Source organism: Dermacentor silvarum, chromosome 4 (assembly GCF_013339745.2).
Source record: "Dermacentor silvarum isolate Dsil-2018 chromosome 4, BIME_Dsil_1.4, whole genome shotgun sequence".
Lineage (NCBI taxonomy): Eukaryota > Metazoa > Arthropoda > Arachnida > Ixodida > Ixodidae > Dermacentor > Dermacentor silvarum.
Window position 1 is genome coordinate 214,099,243 of NC_051157.2, and position 15,695 is coordinate 214,114,937.

Genomic DNA, 15,695 nt, shown 5'->3' on the forward strand with positions numbered 1-15,695 from the left:
CTTGCCAATACCCTAAGCGCAGATCTAAAGATGAAAATAATTCTGCGCTTTGTAGACTGCCAATGACGTCGTCTATGCGCGGGAGAGGGTAGACGTTCTTGTGTGTGATCTTGTTGAGGCGCCGGTAGTCGACACAGAATCACACAGAACCATCTTTCTTCGTAACGAGGACCACAGGGGATGCCCATGGACTGTTGGAAGGTCGTATCACCTCGCGGCGAAAAATGTCGTCGACTTGTTCGTTGATTATACGACGCTCTGCAGGAGATACACGATACGGGCGTTGCCGCAATGGCGGTTGGGGCCAGTGTCGATGCGGTGAATAACAGTTGATGTCCGGCCTAGGGAAGATTGCCCGACATCGAAAGAAGAACGAAATTCTTTTAAGAGGCACACTAGTTGAGATCGCTGGACCGGCGTAAGGTCACGGCAATTGAAGAACCAAACACATCACTGGACGGCCCCTCACAGGCAGACATAGCAGTGATCGCATTAGAACTAGCACAGTAATTTTCGTTGGGCACGTCCATAACTTGCACGTCTTCAATCGCTTCGACATTGCCTAGACATTCCCCTCGGAGCAGCATGACAGGATATGGGTACGGGTTGCAAACGAAAATGGTGCTGTAGCCCTGCTTGATGTCCACTGTCGCAAAAGGTAGCAGCAGGCCTGTCCGAGTAAGGAAGCGGTCAGATGGAGACAGCAGCGCAACAGCGTCTGAGATTCCGCTGCAGTACATGGGCACGACTGCTGACGCGCGGGGAGGAACGTGGGTGTCGTCGTTGGCAATTAGCTTCCTCGACAGGGAAGTATTGTCGGTGAACGGCAAATCTAACAGCGGCGAGAGTTCCATCTCGGCCCGTGCGCAATGGATAACGGCATTGTGGCGCGAGAGGAAATCCCAGCCGAGGATAACATCGTGAGAACACGAGGTGAGGATGATGGATTCTATGGCGTACAGAACGTCATCATAACAACACGAGCAGTGCAAGCCGCTAAGGGGAGAATATGCTGAGCACTGGCTGTGCGGAGGGACAGTCCAGAAAGGGTCGTCGTGACTGTCCGAAGTAGGCGGCAAAGCTTTGCGTCCATAACACATACGGCGGCTCCTGTGTCCACGAGTGCAGATGCGCGAACACCGTCAAGAAACACTTCGATCACATCTGAAGGACTGCGTTGAGGACTTTCACGTTTCAACGGCGCCACAGCCCTTGCTCCTCGGAATGCGACGATTAGTTTTCCTCGTCCCGAGTTACGGGACGGGGTCGCATCGGTGACACTGAGCGACGGCGTGGAGACGGTGAACTGTGGGTGGTTGGCTTCGGGCGCAAAGTCGGTGACATAGCCGAATGGGGGTCGTAATATGGACGGTTGAACTAGCTTGTCACGGCTGATGCGGCGCCAGGCGGCTGAGCGCGATCACAATAACGAGCGACGTGACCGCCATAGCCACACGCAAAACGTATCGGCCGGTTGTCGAGAGTCCGCCATCGGTTCGCTGGGGCAGGTGCAATTCATGTAAGAGGTCGCGTTGTACAGGACTGATGCTGGTATGACGGCATGGCGTACTGCGGTCGGGGCCTAGCCGCAACGTCGCCATAACGGAGAGGCACACTCGGAGAGAGTGGCTGAGTCCTCGCGACGACTTCAGCGTAGCTGAGTGGTGCAACCGTCGGGACATGTTGGGGCGTCGCGACGACATCGGCGTAGTTTAGTGGAGCGACCGCAGGACGATGTTGATGCTGGTCTGGCAAGACCTCGGCGATTTCCTGCTCGATCACGGAACGGAGCGTGGGCATAACATTCGTTGTGGGCTGGTGCACATGCGGCGGCTGAGCGAAGGTTAGCAAGGAGAGCTGGCGTGCAACTTCCTCCCGAACGAACGCTTTCACTTCTGTCAGCAGTGCTGTCTGGTCGGAGATGGTGGCCAAACCAGCAATGTGTTCGTCACGCGATGAAGGGCGACGTGTCAAGGAGCGCTGCCTTCGTAGCTCCTCGTAGCTTTCGCATAGAGTTACGATGTCTGTCACGGACTGAGGATTTTTCGCAATTAGCATGTTGAACGCATCGTCTTCAATCCCTTTCATCACATTTCTTATTTTGTCGGATTCTGACATCGTCACGTTGACTCGTTTGCACAAGTCCAGAACATCTTCAATGTAGCTGGTAAATGATTCACCCGGCTGCTGTGCACGTTCTCGCAAACACGATTCTGCTCGCAGCTTGCGCACCGCAGGGCGACCAAACACCACCACCAAAGAAGTCTTGAACGAGGACCACGTCGGAAAATCGGTCTCATGGTTGCTGTGCCAGACTACACCCGCGAGATAGAAGATAACATTGCTTAGCTTTGATGGGGCGTCCCATTTGTTGTGACCGCTTACCCTCTCATACGTTGTCAGCCAGTCCTCTACATCGGTTTCGTTCGCACCGCTGAAGATGGCAGGGTCCCTGTGGCGAGGCACACCAGGGCACATGACAGACTGAGGAGGGGCTTGCTGGGATGGGGTAGGTGGCACTTGCTGGGATGCGTCTTCTGGCATGGTTGAGCGAAGGGTACGGGATCGAAGCTCCAGGATTCACGCTGTAGGCAGAAGCACTCTCCACCACTTGTAAATGCGTTTATTAGGCACCAGCCTTTTGAACCAACCGTTAGTTCAAGGCCTGAGCTCTCAGCACGAGCGGCATTTCTCGAGAGAGCGCAGGAGGGATCGACCCACTAGAAAGGGCTGGAGAGCATGACCCACTATAGCGTTCGTATCTTTCGCTACATCACAAACAACTGGTGCCGCCGGATATCATCGCACTGCAAAAGACAGGGACACTCCCCACACTTCCAGGATATGAGGTTTTTGATGGCCCGGAGGAAGGGAAGGTGGCCATTCTTGTAAACAAGACTCTAACAGTCATTGGCTATGGCACTATACCTAATACCAATGTTGACCATGTTATTCACGAGCTGCTCCTGCAAGGAAACAAGAAAATAAACACCAAGCACAGCATGTCCGTGCTGAATGTCCACAGCCGGCCTAGGCAATGGAACATGGATCTTCAGACTATCATTAGCGAAGCCTGCCGTATCACACGCGACAACCAAATCGTCATACTAGGCGACTTCAACGCACACCATGACAAGTGGGGCTAAAGGAAAATATATGCCAAAGGCAGGCAATTAGCGACGGCTATAGATGATTTTCAGTTAGACTTGCCTAATGACCCGCTAGCACCCACGCGACTCGGAAACAGCATATGCCAAGACACCAGTCCCGACCTCACTCTAGTTCGGGGCAAGGCGACGTACAATTGGGAAAACATGCAAGAGACACTGGGCAGCGACCACTACATCATCAGAACGCAACTCACGGAGTGCGCCAAATGTCGCCCCATCGGGCACGCAAGGATCACAGACTGGAACGCCTTTCGCAAAGAAAGAACCTTGACTCTCGAACGATTTGGACTGCACAACTTACACAACTGAGAGACAAGTGGACCAATAGCATAGCCAGAACATTACAGAATCCAGAAGTTGACGGCCATCTTCTTCACCTTTGGGAGGCACGTCGGAGCCTCATCAAGAGCTGGAAGACCCAGAAGCACAATCGCACGTTAAAGCTTAATATCGCCGGTCTCAAAATCGAGGCGGAAAACTATGCGGTGCAACTTACCCGCCTTAATTGGGCTCAATTTAGCGACACTACAAAAATCGCTGGGCATGGCCTGGACCTGGCATATCCTTAAGTCACTCATCGACCCCACAAGAACGAAAAATGAAACGAACAAAGCAGTAGTAAGACTCATCCACACCTACCCAGGCACTGAAGATGAACTCCTGGAGCAAATTCGATGCAAATGCTTTGGCTCCACCACCCCTCCTCCCTATCATGGTTCGTACAAGGGGTGCCCAAATCACACCCTCGACAGCCCCATTACGGTTGATGATGTCTATGCCGCTATCCGCAATTGCACTCGCAACACGGCCACCGGTGCTGATCATGTCAACTATGGCCTCGTCAGGAACCTCAGCGATGCAGCAGTGCAGGACCTCACAACGTTCCTCAACGCACACTGGGAACAAGGTACCGTCCCGCCCGAATCGAAGTATGCAGACATTCTTATCCCGAAACCAGGCAAGGCTCTTCAGATCGAGAATATTCGACCTATCTCTCTGACCTCGTACCTCGGCAAACTTTATGAGAGAGTGATTACCACCCGCCTCCAGAACTACTTAGAAGACCAATCACTCCTTCCTAATACCATGTTTCGTTTCCAAGCGCGCTTATCAACCCAAGATGTTCTTCTCCAAATCAAAGAGGAAGTCATCGAGACAATACCCCAACACGGGGCACACATCCTCTTGACCCTGAACGTAAAAGGCGCTTTTGACAATGTTAGTCATCAGGCTGTCCTCGACGGACTCGCTGAACTCAACTGCGGCCATCGAACCTGCGAATGCGTGAAGACCTTCCTTTCCAATCGCACTGCGCCAATAGGGCTGGGCGCACTTCGATCTGCCTCACTAAGCGTCCCAAACAAAAGAACCCCGCAGGGGTCTGTCATCTCCCCGCTTCTTTCAAATCGCATTGCGACAATAGGGCTGGGCACACTTCGATCTGCCTCACTAAGCGTCCCCAACAAAGGAACCCCGCAGGGGTGTATCATCTCCCCGCTGCTTTTCAATGTAGCTATATGCCTAGCATGGTAACTCCAACAATTTGAGGGAGTCCACCATGCGCTTTATGCGGATGACATCACGCTATGGACTACACAAGGCTTCCTCGGAGAAAAAGAAGCCAAGCTGCAACAAGCTGCCACATGCGTGGAGGACTATGTATGTAAATTTGGCCCGGCCTGCTCCACAGAGAAGTCGGAGCTCATTTGCATCTGGCACAGAAAGAGCAACAAACCCAACACCCAAGATCCCGGGCCTCGACTACGAATTATACTGGCCGGACAAGAAATACCGGAGAAAGCTCTCGTTCGCATCCTGGGCATGTGGGTGCAATCGTACCGTCAAAACAACCACACCCTCACCACCCTTCGCACCACCGCTCTAAAGGTCGCTCGTATGATTGCGCGCGTCACCAACCGTCGCTATGGCATGCGAGAGGAGGATACGCTGAAACTCGCCCGCAGCCTCGTGGTCAGCAGAGTGACTTACAGCCTCCCCGATCAGCACGTCACAAAAGGGGAAAAAGATCAGGTAGACGATTTGCTACGACGGGCGTACAAGGCAGCCCTTAAGCTCCCTCTAGGAACCCCCAACAACAAACTCTTATGCCTTGGCGTCCATAACACGTTTGAAGATTTACGGGAAGAACAACTAGCCACTCAACTCTCCCGACTCAGATAAACTACCACCGGGAGCGACCTGCTGCGGCGCCTTGGGCATGTGGGCCCCCTTCTAGACATTGCTGAACAACATTGTATTCCACTTAACCTCCGGGCCAGTTACAAGGTATCCCCCGTACCCCGTAATATGGACCCGCAACATCATCATGGGCGATGGGAGGCCCGAGTTGAAGCTCTTCGTAAAGACTACTCAAATAGGATCAACACAACATATCTAGATGCAGCGGTGTATATATGGAAATCACAATAGAGCTGTAGCCGCAGTGGTCGACCATCGTCTTCGCGAAATCACCAGTGCATCCATTCACTGCACCTCCATCGATGGAGGCTGAAGAAACGGCCATCGCATTAGACATTGCCCACGGAGACAACCAGAGACGGTCGCTGAACATCCTTACGGATTCCCAGGCGGCCTGCCGAAATTTCCTGCATAGGCGAGTCGACCGAACAACAATGAGTATTCTCTTTGGCACTTCAGATCCTACCGACCCCTTAGATACACGAAATCCCCCCATCCGGCATAGCATAGTATGGACGCCGGGTCACGTGGGACTGGAAAGGAACCGGGAGGCAGACAGGGTGGCTCGAGGATACACAACAGACCGAGCACTCCATGATCCTGCCCCGGAGGAGCCTACACCGGTACCGTGCGACTATGCGGCCATTTGGAATTACTACAAGGGACTCAGGCGGATATACTCCCCTCATAAAAAACTAACAAAGGAGAAAGCTGTCAGCTGACGCTTAATCCGGACTGGCACGTACCCCAACTTACACATTCTTAACAAAATGCACCCAGCGGCATACTCCGCGCGTAGCCCATGGTGCTCTGAGAAGCGAACGCTTTTACACACCACCTGGACATGCCGGGCCATCCCCGGACTGCCCCCTATAGACAAAGTGAGTGTGGAGCGGTGGATGGAGCTGCTGGCCAGTGACAGCCTTGACGATCAACTCGGTTTGACCGACAGGGCGCGCAGAGCGGCAACTGCCTGTGGCGCCCTGGACTGAACGCAGCCACCTCCGCTTGAATGGGTCCCATGAACCAAGTGGGCCCCACACGACTAACCCCATTTATTCCGTCAAATAAATGTTTTTCTCCTCCTCATCCCGCTTTCGACGGGAGTTTCTCGAGTGGCACTTTGGCTTCGGCTGCGACGAAACGTCCACGTTGAAATCGCGAAGTGGAACGCAAGCGCCAATGGCGGGCGGATGCTGCTAATCATGACACCGAGCTAACTCGAGATATCGAACGCATATATATGCGACAACGGCGATCCGAGGAGCCGGCGTTGCGAGCAGTGCAGGTACGACGCAGAGAATGACGTCACTAACGGCGCTGCCAATGGCGCGCGCGCTTGGGTGCGACGAAGAAAACGACGTAACTGTAGGCGCAGCCAATGGAGACGTTTAGCGAAACATGGGACGAACCGTTTTTCGTTTCGCCTAGCCATATACAGTTTTCGCTGTGAAAACTTTATAGTGTAGCCAATAATTAGCCAGTTGCACCCGGAACTATATATCGCTGCGCAAGGATATTGCCTGTGTACGCCTTGTAAGCTTCAGCAGTGCTGACAACAGCTTGTGAGATGGAGTATAGTAACGATTCTGCGTTTTCGCAGCGTCTTCTGCACTTCGAAAACTATACATTGCCCGGAAATTTACGACAATGAAGGCATATTGACACGGGACCGTTACCCGAGCGCGCGCACGAGGACGCAACGAAAGGAAGACGATGAAGGCGCGCCTTGGCTCGTGTGTGGATTTCACCATATTGCCTGTTGTACGGGTGTATAGGCTCTTGTAGATACATATTTTACCTCACGCTTTCCTTGTTACATTTTGGTGGAGGTGCTGGGTAACACCACGACAACACGGAACTCCACAATGGACTCCTCGTGCGACCGAAGGCAATGGCGACGCAGACTGGACTACTGGATAGTCAACGTGAGTCATCTGCAGTTGCTTCGCCATCTGCAACAGCGTCGGTCATCTTAGCGCAAGTTCATGACCCCGGTACGTTTACCGGAACTGGCAATGTCGACGATGACGACTGGTTGAACTGTTACGAACGCGTCAGTGCCTCCAACCGCTTGGACCCGACGTTGATGCTGGCAAACCTTGTATTCTACCTGCAATGCACAGCTCGCGTGTGATACGGCACGGACGAAGCGGAGCTCACAAGCTGGGAACTTTGCACACAGAAGCTTCGGGATTTTTTCGGGCAGCCAGATGGTCGTCAGCGCGCCGCGAAATGAGAACTCGACTCTCTAGTGCACATTACTGCCGAATCCTACATCACCTACATTCAGGATATTTGGCCCTTTGTCGGAAGGTCGATGACAAGATGTCGGAAACGGACAAGATTGGCAACATATTGAAAGGAATCTCTGACGATGCTTTTAATTTATTCGTCTTCAGGAGCTGCACCGTAGTGGCTGACGTTAATGCAGAGTGTCGGCGGTTTGAGCAAAGCCAAGAGTCGCCGCATCCAGTCGAGGTTCGTCGGCGGGCACCTAACACCGCTGCTACTTCCTGCGAGGACTTCCCGCTGCCTCGCCAAGCTGCTCTAACAGGAGACGCAGTGCGCATCATTCGACGCGAGATAGAGGCCGCTTCACCTACTCTATTTCATAGCCGCAACTAGAGCACTGCAGACAGACAGACAGACAGACAGACAGACAATTAACTTTATTAAAAGTCCTGAGGAGCACCGCCCCGTTCGCGGCGGCAGCACAGCGGGCCGCTCCTACGTGGGGACGAGGGGTCGAGCCTCACCACCGCGTCGTGGGCCCTCTGGACGGCCCTTAGCTGGTGCAGTAGATCGGGGCTCCCTAGCTCGGAGATCCACTCTTCCTCGGTGATGCGTTGAGGGCCACGTAATGAGGGACACCGCCAGATCCTGTGCCCTAAATTCCTACGTTCGCCACAATCGGGGCATTCCGGTTCAAAAGCGTCCGTGTAAGAGCTGATAATTGATAGACTGGGATAAGACCTGGTTTGCAACATTCGGAGCATTGCTACCTGCGGCCTGGAGAGTTTCTCGTGCGGAAGAGAAAACGTTCGCCTGCCCAGCTGATAGTGCTTAGTTACCTCGTTGAATGTGAATAAAGCGTCTCTATAGACCTCGCGACCAGTCTCCGAGGTACCACGTCCGTCCAACCTGGCGCACGGGGGTGTGCGCGACCTCGTTGAGGTTAGTTACAGAGGACAAGTGCGACCCGAGGTGAGCGGGAAATCGGGTGATTGTCTGTGAGGAAATGGCCTTATCGCCTAGGATGCGAACGACTTCAGGCAAAACGGAACCTGACGCAAAGGCCCTGATGGCCGCGCGAGGATTGGTGTAAATTTGATGTCTACTGTGGTCAAGTGAAGCGAGAGCCACCGCGGCCTGCTCGGATCTAGCCGGGGTGGTATACCTGAAAGATGCAGAGTTTTGAACTGCGCCACTGTGATACACCATGACGGCCGAGATGTTTGCCGATCGGCCGTACTGCGCGGCGTCCACGAAGCACGCAGAGTGCGGGTCGTCGCGAACTTGTTTTAGTAAGGCCTTGCCTCTGGCCCTTCGCCTGCCCGCATTAGAAGACAGCCTGGCAGTCTCAGCCGTGTGCTGCGCCTCGATGATTTCCTCTAACGTGTTGTGAACTCCAAGCTGCATGAGCCTCTCTGTGCTGGAATTCATCGGAATGCCCAGCACGCGCTTGATGCTTTTGCGAATTAGAGGACTGCACGGGCCGATTTTACGTTAGCGTGACCGCCCGAGCCTGACGAAAAGCTTTAGGGCGTGACCCGGGCGCAGCTCGGACCCGCACGCGTATTTCCAATTGCTAGTAGGTACAGCGTTTGACCGCTGGCGCCACGCTGCGCCGCTCGCGCGTACCATGTTTCTAGCCGCCGCCGTTGGGACGGAGGAGGCGTTGACGGAGAAAACGCTGGGCTGGTGGTGACTAGCCTGCTGTTGGGATCGGTGGTATTATTGCGATAGCAATTATATGGACACTCAAAAGCAGATTTCTGCCGTCGGCGTCGCCGTCGCCGTGAGGTTCCGTATGACGTCAATGGAGATGAAATCGTCGCCGCGCGCCGAACGCTGTATGCGCGAGTGAAAGGGCGCGAGGGACGCGCTTTCACGGGGAGTGAACGCACAGCGGAGAACAAACGCGCGTTCTGCGCTGTGCTCCCTTAAGGGCTGCAGAATTAGGCGTCTCTTTCCTCCTCTACAATCACCATATATGTAGAGCAAACGTGCCTTCTTCCGACGCACGAAAGGCCGTGGGGGGGGGGGAGGGGGAGGGAAGGGAGGCGACGTTTACCTGCGGCACCAAGTGCCTATTTATATCAGAGGCTCCGACAACAGTCACCAACGCCGCACGCATTTTGAGCGAACGCGGTCAAAACGCCGACGGCGTCGACAACAGTTCTGCGTGTTGCCGGTGCTGCTGCATGTCCAAGTTTATACAGCTGATAAAGCTGCTATCATTACTCCGTATAGCTAGCTCTCTTCAAATTTGCTATCGCAATTGATGCTTCGCCTTTCAGGTGAAACTGCGACAACTTTTTATAAACGCATCACTGTTTTGATGATCCAAATATAATCTCACTATCAGGGAGGGAGCTGTCTACCTGACTGGAGCAGTATTTTTTTAATTGGGTGTTGCTACGCTGCGCTCCGCAACACCCCAACGACCGCCGCTTCGCGTCGGTGCCCGGCTCCACGGCTGCCGCCGTGGCACCGGGGTTCAAGCGACCGCGCTGGCAAACAGAGAGGAAAAAAAGAAAAGCGTGATATTAAGAAAAACAATTCTAGCCCAGGCGGGATTCTAACCGGCGTACGCATGATCCCAAAGCGAGCGCCCTAGCCACTCAGCCATACAGCCACGCTTCCAAGGGTTGCATTCATGCGAACCATATGATTGCGTTCGAGCGCCCTCGGCGAAAGAAACCACCTAGAAACGTGGTACGCGCGAGCGGCGCAGCGTGGCGCCAGCGGTCAAACGCTGTACCTACTAGCAATCCCTACCTACGGACGTAGTCTACGTTATCCGCCCAGCCCGGCCCGCCACCCCTTTGCCTTAGGCCCGATCCCGTCCCGAACCCGGCCCGAGACCGAAAAAGACATGTTTTTCAGAGTCGAGACGCGCGATGATAACTCGCTACACGTTACATGCACACTACCAGAAAGTCCGAGCCCGGCCCGGGCCCCAGGTAAAAAAGCACATGCCGTGCCCGAGCCCGACCCGAGCCCGTGAAAAAACTGCCCTACATGGACGGGCCGGGCCGGGCCCAGGCTTTCGGGTAAGCCCGAGCCCGTGCAGTGCTCTAGCCGCAACCACGAATCACGACCAAGCATTGCGCTAATTCAAGCGATTGTGCGCCAGGAGTTGGAGGACGCTGGTGTTAGGTCTGTTTGTGCATTCAGTCGTGCGGTCCGTGGACCGATCGCCCATTCGACCCCGGGAGCCCACTTATCGCCGATATCGCGACCCAGCAAAGTGGCGTATTGTGACGTCACAGTAAGGGCGGACCTTTATTGAGCCCGAGAGACGACATGGCGAAGAAGGGCGGCCTCCACAACCAGCCTGAACAGCCTTCGATACAGTCCACGCTGATAATGACACACCCGCACGCGCGATGAAGATGAGGGGCACCCGCATGATGATGATAATGTACAGATTATGAAGAAGTGCACAATAAATGTCCACACTAATTTCCCTCGCGCGAAAGCGGCCATCCTGTCCGCTGCCCAAAGGTACGGGAAACGCCGCGTGAAGGGCTTCATACGAGAAACGTGGACCACTTCGGTAGAGCGGCAACGGCGGTCAGTTGAGGAAACAACAGGGGTCACTCGATAATTAACTGGGGAAGTCAGTTCTAGGACCGTGTAGGGGCCAATAAACTGACACTGAAACTTCTCGCACAACCCAGGAGTGCGAACTGGTGTCCAGAGCAGCACTTCATCGCCAGGCTGGTAAAATACTACGCGATGATATGCGTCATAATGATCCTTGCGGTCCCGCTGTCTGGCTGCGGTGTTGACGCGGGCACGCTGGCGACAATGGACGAGACGGGAAACATATTCTTCGCAGGAAGATCGAGATGAACTGACAGGGGCAGAGAAGAAAGAAACATCGAGAAAGGAACTGGGTGAACGGCCATAAACAAGGTAGAATGGCGAGTAACCGGTTGTGCGTTGAACGGCGGTGTTATACGCGAAGGTGACGAATGGCAAAATTGTGTCCCAGTTTCTCTGAACGGGTTGAATATAGGCCGCTATCATGTCAGAGAGCGTACGATGAAACCGCTCAGTAAGCCGTTGGTCTGAGGATGATAACTTGATGTAGTCTTGTGAGTGGTGCCAGAGGCTTTGAGCACTTCGCCTACCAGTTGGGAAAGGAATGTCTTTCCGCGGTCGCTCAGAAGGACACGAGGGGCGCCGTGGCGCAGGATTATGGATTGAAGAATGAAGGCAGCGACTTCGGAAGCCGATGTTGAACTTACACAAACTGTTTCGGCATAGCGCGTCAGGTGGTCGACGGCTGTCACTATCCATCGACTACCGGCGGGAGTCATGGGAAGTGGCCCATAGAGATCGATGCCAACAACCTCAAATGGTTCCGCAGGACATGAGACTGGTAGTAGTTGCCCGGCAGGAGCTGATGTTGGACGTTTGCGACGCTGACAAATGGCGCAGGAAGCGACGTATCTCGCCACACTGGTAGACAGGCCAGGGCAGTAGAAGCTACTTCTTATGCGGTCGTAAGTTTTCTGGATGCCAAGGTGGCCAGCAGTCAAATCGTCATGAAAGGCCTGAAGGACACGCGCACGAAGGCAACGAGGTAGCACGGGCAACCAGCGTCGTCCATCAGGATGGTGGATATGGCGGTATAGCACGGAGTTTTCCAACTTAAATAGTGTCAGCTCTCGACGAAGCCGGGCGTTAGGCGGGCGCGAAGCTCCACGAAGGTGGTCTATAATACGGCGACAGTACGAGTCAGCGAGTTGTTGAGACGAAAATGATTCATGGTCGTGCGAAGTGAGATGATCAAGAGTGGCGAAGGACAAAACCGCCGTAGAAGAGACGTCAGTGAGTGCGTTACTGGAGGTGGTGGCGGAACCATTGACGAGTGCGGCTGTAGGAAGCGGGCAGCGAGAAAGAGCGTCTGCGTCTTGGTGCTTCTTACCAGACTTGTAGATTATTTCAAAGTCATATTCTTGCAGACGAAGAATCCAGCGATCAAGACGCCCTGACAAGTTCTTGAGTGTGGAAAGCCAGCATAAGGCGTGGTGATCCGTCACGATGGTAAAATGGCGACTGTAAAGACAAGGGCGAAATTTCTGGACGGACCAAACGACAGTGAGGCACTCCTGCTCGGTGATGGTATAGTTCTTCTCGGCAGGTGTGAGCACGCGGCTGGCATACGCAACGACTCTCTCACGCGAAGAGTTGTCTCACTGGAGGAGCACAGCACCGATGCCATGGCCGCTAGCATCCGTGTGCAAGAGTGTGGGTGCAGTCTCATCAAAATGACACAGGACAGGATCAGATGTGAGGGCGCCCTTTAGCTGGTCAAAGTCAGATTCACATTCAGGTGACCACACGAAGGGAGCACCAGAATGAAGAAAGTGGTGTAAAGGTGCAGCTATAGAGGCGAAATCGCGAATAAATCGGCGAAAATAGGAAGTGATGCCGAGGAAACTGCGTAGGTCCTTGGTCTTTCCTGGACGAGGAAAGTGAAGCACCGCCGAAATCTTGTCAGGATCAGGTTGAATACCATCCTTGCTTACAATATGACCTAAGACCTTGATCATCTTGCTTGCAAAATGACACTTTTTGGTGCTGAGCTGAAGACCAGCGTTTGCTATGCACGTGAGAACCTCGTCGAGACGTTGCAGGTGCTGTGCAAATGTCGACGAGAAAATAACGATATCATCCAGATAGCACAAGCAGGTCTTCCACTTCAGGCCACGCAGAACGGTGTCAATCATGCGCTCAAAAGTTGCGGGAGCATTGCAGAGGCCGAAGGGCATGACGTTGAACTCGTAAAGACCATCTGGGGTTGCAAACGCTGTTTTTCTTTGTCGGCTTCGTGCATCGAAATTTACCAGTAACCTGAACGCAGATGAAGACTGGAGAAGTACTCGGCACCTTGCAGGGAATCGAGGGCATCGTCAATGCGAGGCATGGGGTACACATCCTTGCGCGTGATCTTGTTGAGCGCTCAGTAATCTACACAGAAACGCACGCAGCCATCTTTTTTTCGGACCAAAACAATAGGAGACGACCAAGGGCTAGCAGAGGGGCGAATTATCTCACGCTGCAGCATGTCGGCGACGTTTTGCTGAATAATTTTGCGCTCAGCTAGAGACGCGATACGGCCGGCGACGCACGATGGATCTGCCGTCTGTCTCAATCCGATGCACTGTGACGGTCGTCTGTCCCAATGTCGAAGAATGGGCGTCAAATGAACCTTCATGCTTCTTCAACAAGGCAAGGAGCTGTTGCGTCTGCGAAGGGGTCAAGTCCAAACTTATTACAGCAGCAAGAGCGGAGGTAGAGGCAGAATGTCCAGCAGGAGGGATTTCAGAGGGAGCAGCCTTGAGGGGAACGACAGAGAGAGGCTCTGAATCAGCAACGCAAGCCAAAGTGGTGCCTTTAGGAAGTAGAATTTTCTAAGGTGTTGTGTTCCTTGCTGAGAGAAGCGCAAAACCATTATCAAACCTAACTAGGCCTGAAACAATGGCTATCCCTTTTGTGAGCCAACGCGCACAAGGTGACATTACCACATGGCCATGGTCGATGACGTCGGACGTGATGGTCAGAATTTGCTGACAGCCTGGAGGTAGCTCGGTATCTTTTGCAGCGAGTAGACGAAGTGGCTGGTACGGTTCATCGCCGAGCGAATAGTCGGTGTCGGTCATATGTACGACACCTTGCCCACAACATAAAGCAGCAGAAGCAGAGGCAAGGAAATCCCATCCTAAAATGAGCTGGTGGGAGCAGGGCGACAGCACAGCAAATTGTATGTAGTGGACTCCGCCATCGATGAATACACGCACTGTACAAAACGCGGAAGGGCGGATTGTTTTCCCTTGAACTGCAACGAGCGCGGGTCCATCATAAGGCGTCGTAACTTTCCTGAGACGCCTACACAAATCGGAATGCATAACAGATAAAGTCGCACCGGTGTCCACCAAAGCTTCAACGTGCACACGTTCAACAAACACGGACATCATATTACAAGGTCGCGCTGGAGGAATTGTAGTCCTATCGGTGAATTCAGTTTTTCCTCCGAAAACTGCATTACTTAGTTTTCCGGGCGGCGGTCAGAGGTGAATGGGGCAGGCCGAAGCGGTGACGAGGAGTGGCGGAAGGGCGAAGGTGATCGGCGTCTGGTGCTGCGGTAACCATTCGGCGTTTTGGTCGTTGGGGGCGAAGATGGGGAACGGCGCGGAGGGGAAGCGTAACGACGGCTTTGGTAAGAGGCCCCACCAGAATACGCATCGCGTTCACACAGGTCGTACCCGCGACGCTCATCTTGCTGGCGCTTGCGGCAAAAGCGTGATATATGGCCGCGATAACCACAGTAATAACAGGTAGGACGAGACGGTCGCCAAGGCGGGTAGTAAGGGGCGCTCGGTGCGCTGTGAGATAGTGCGGTCAGATGGGGCGATGATGGCTCAAGTGGTCATGAGGGGGCATTGGCCGGAGGAGCGACACAAACCTGCGCGTATGTGGGTAGGGGCAACGTTGGACGTACACTAGTTGGAGGCGCGGAAGCAACCTGCGCGTATGTTGGTAAGGTGCGAGGGGCCGGAGGGTCCACATTCGCAGAGCAGGTCATTGACGAAAGTTCCTTTCTGATGACGTCGCGCAATGCTGCACCAGAAGGCTGAGCAGGAATCAATGCTGCACCAGAAGGCTGAGCAGGAATCAACGGAGATGACAAGCCAAGTGAGTGCAGTTCTTCGCGTATGATCGCCCGGATCATCATACGCAAGTCAGGGTCTGCCGCAGAACGGTGTTCGCTGAAGTCCGGCTTCAAGCGTACGGACTCGAGCTCGTCGAGGCGCTGGCACGTCAAGACGATGTCAGCGACGGTAGCCGGGTTCTTGACGGCGAGAGCGTTGAAGGCCACAGTCCCAATACCTTTAATAATGTGGTGTATCCTGTCTGACTCAGCCATGGCAACATTGACACGGCGACAGAGTGCAAGCACATCCTCGATGTACGATGTGTAGGACTCGCCGGAGTGTTGTTTGCGAGCATGCAGAGTTTTCTTCGCAAGGGCGGAGCGAACCGCCGGCGTTCCAAAAACTTGCCGAAGCTGCTGCTTGAAGTTTA

The 15,695-nt window shown here is 53.9% G+C and overlaps 1 protein-coding gene across 1 annotated transcript in view; it reads right to left on the reverse strand.

The window, feature by feature from the left end:
• Positions 1-3,511: 3,511 nt before the first annotated feature.
• Positions 3,512-15,695, reverse strand: part of LOC119449223 (uncharacterized) — a 49,195-nt gene continuing 37,011 nt past the window's right edge. Inside the window, exon 5 of the mRNA XM_037712402.1 lies at positions 3,512-3,579. Coding sequence (XP_037568330.1) covers positions 3,512-3,579 — 68 coding nt within the window. The remainder of the gene's footprint in view (positions 3,580-15,695) is intronic.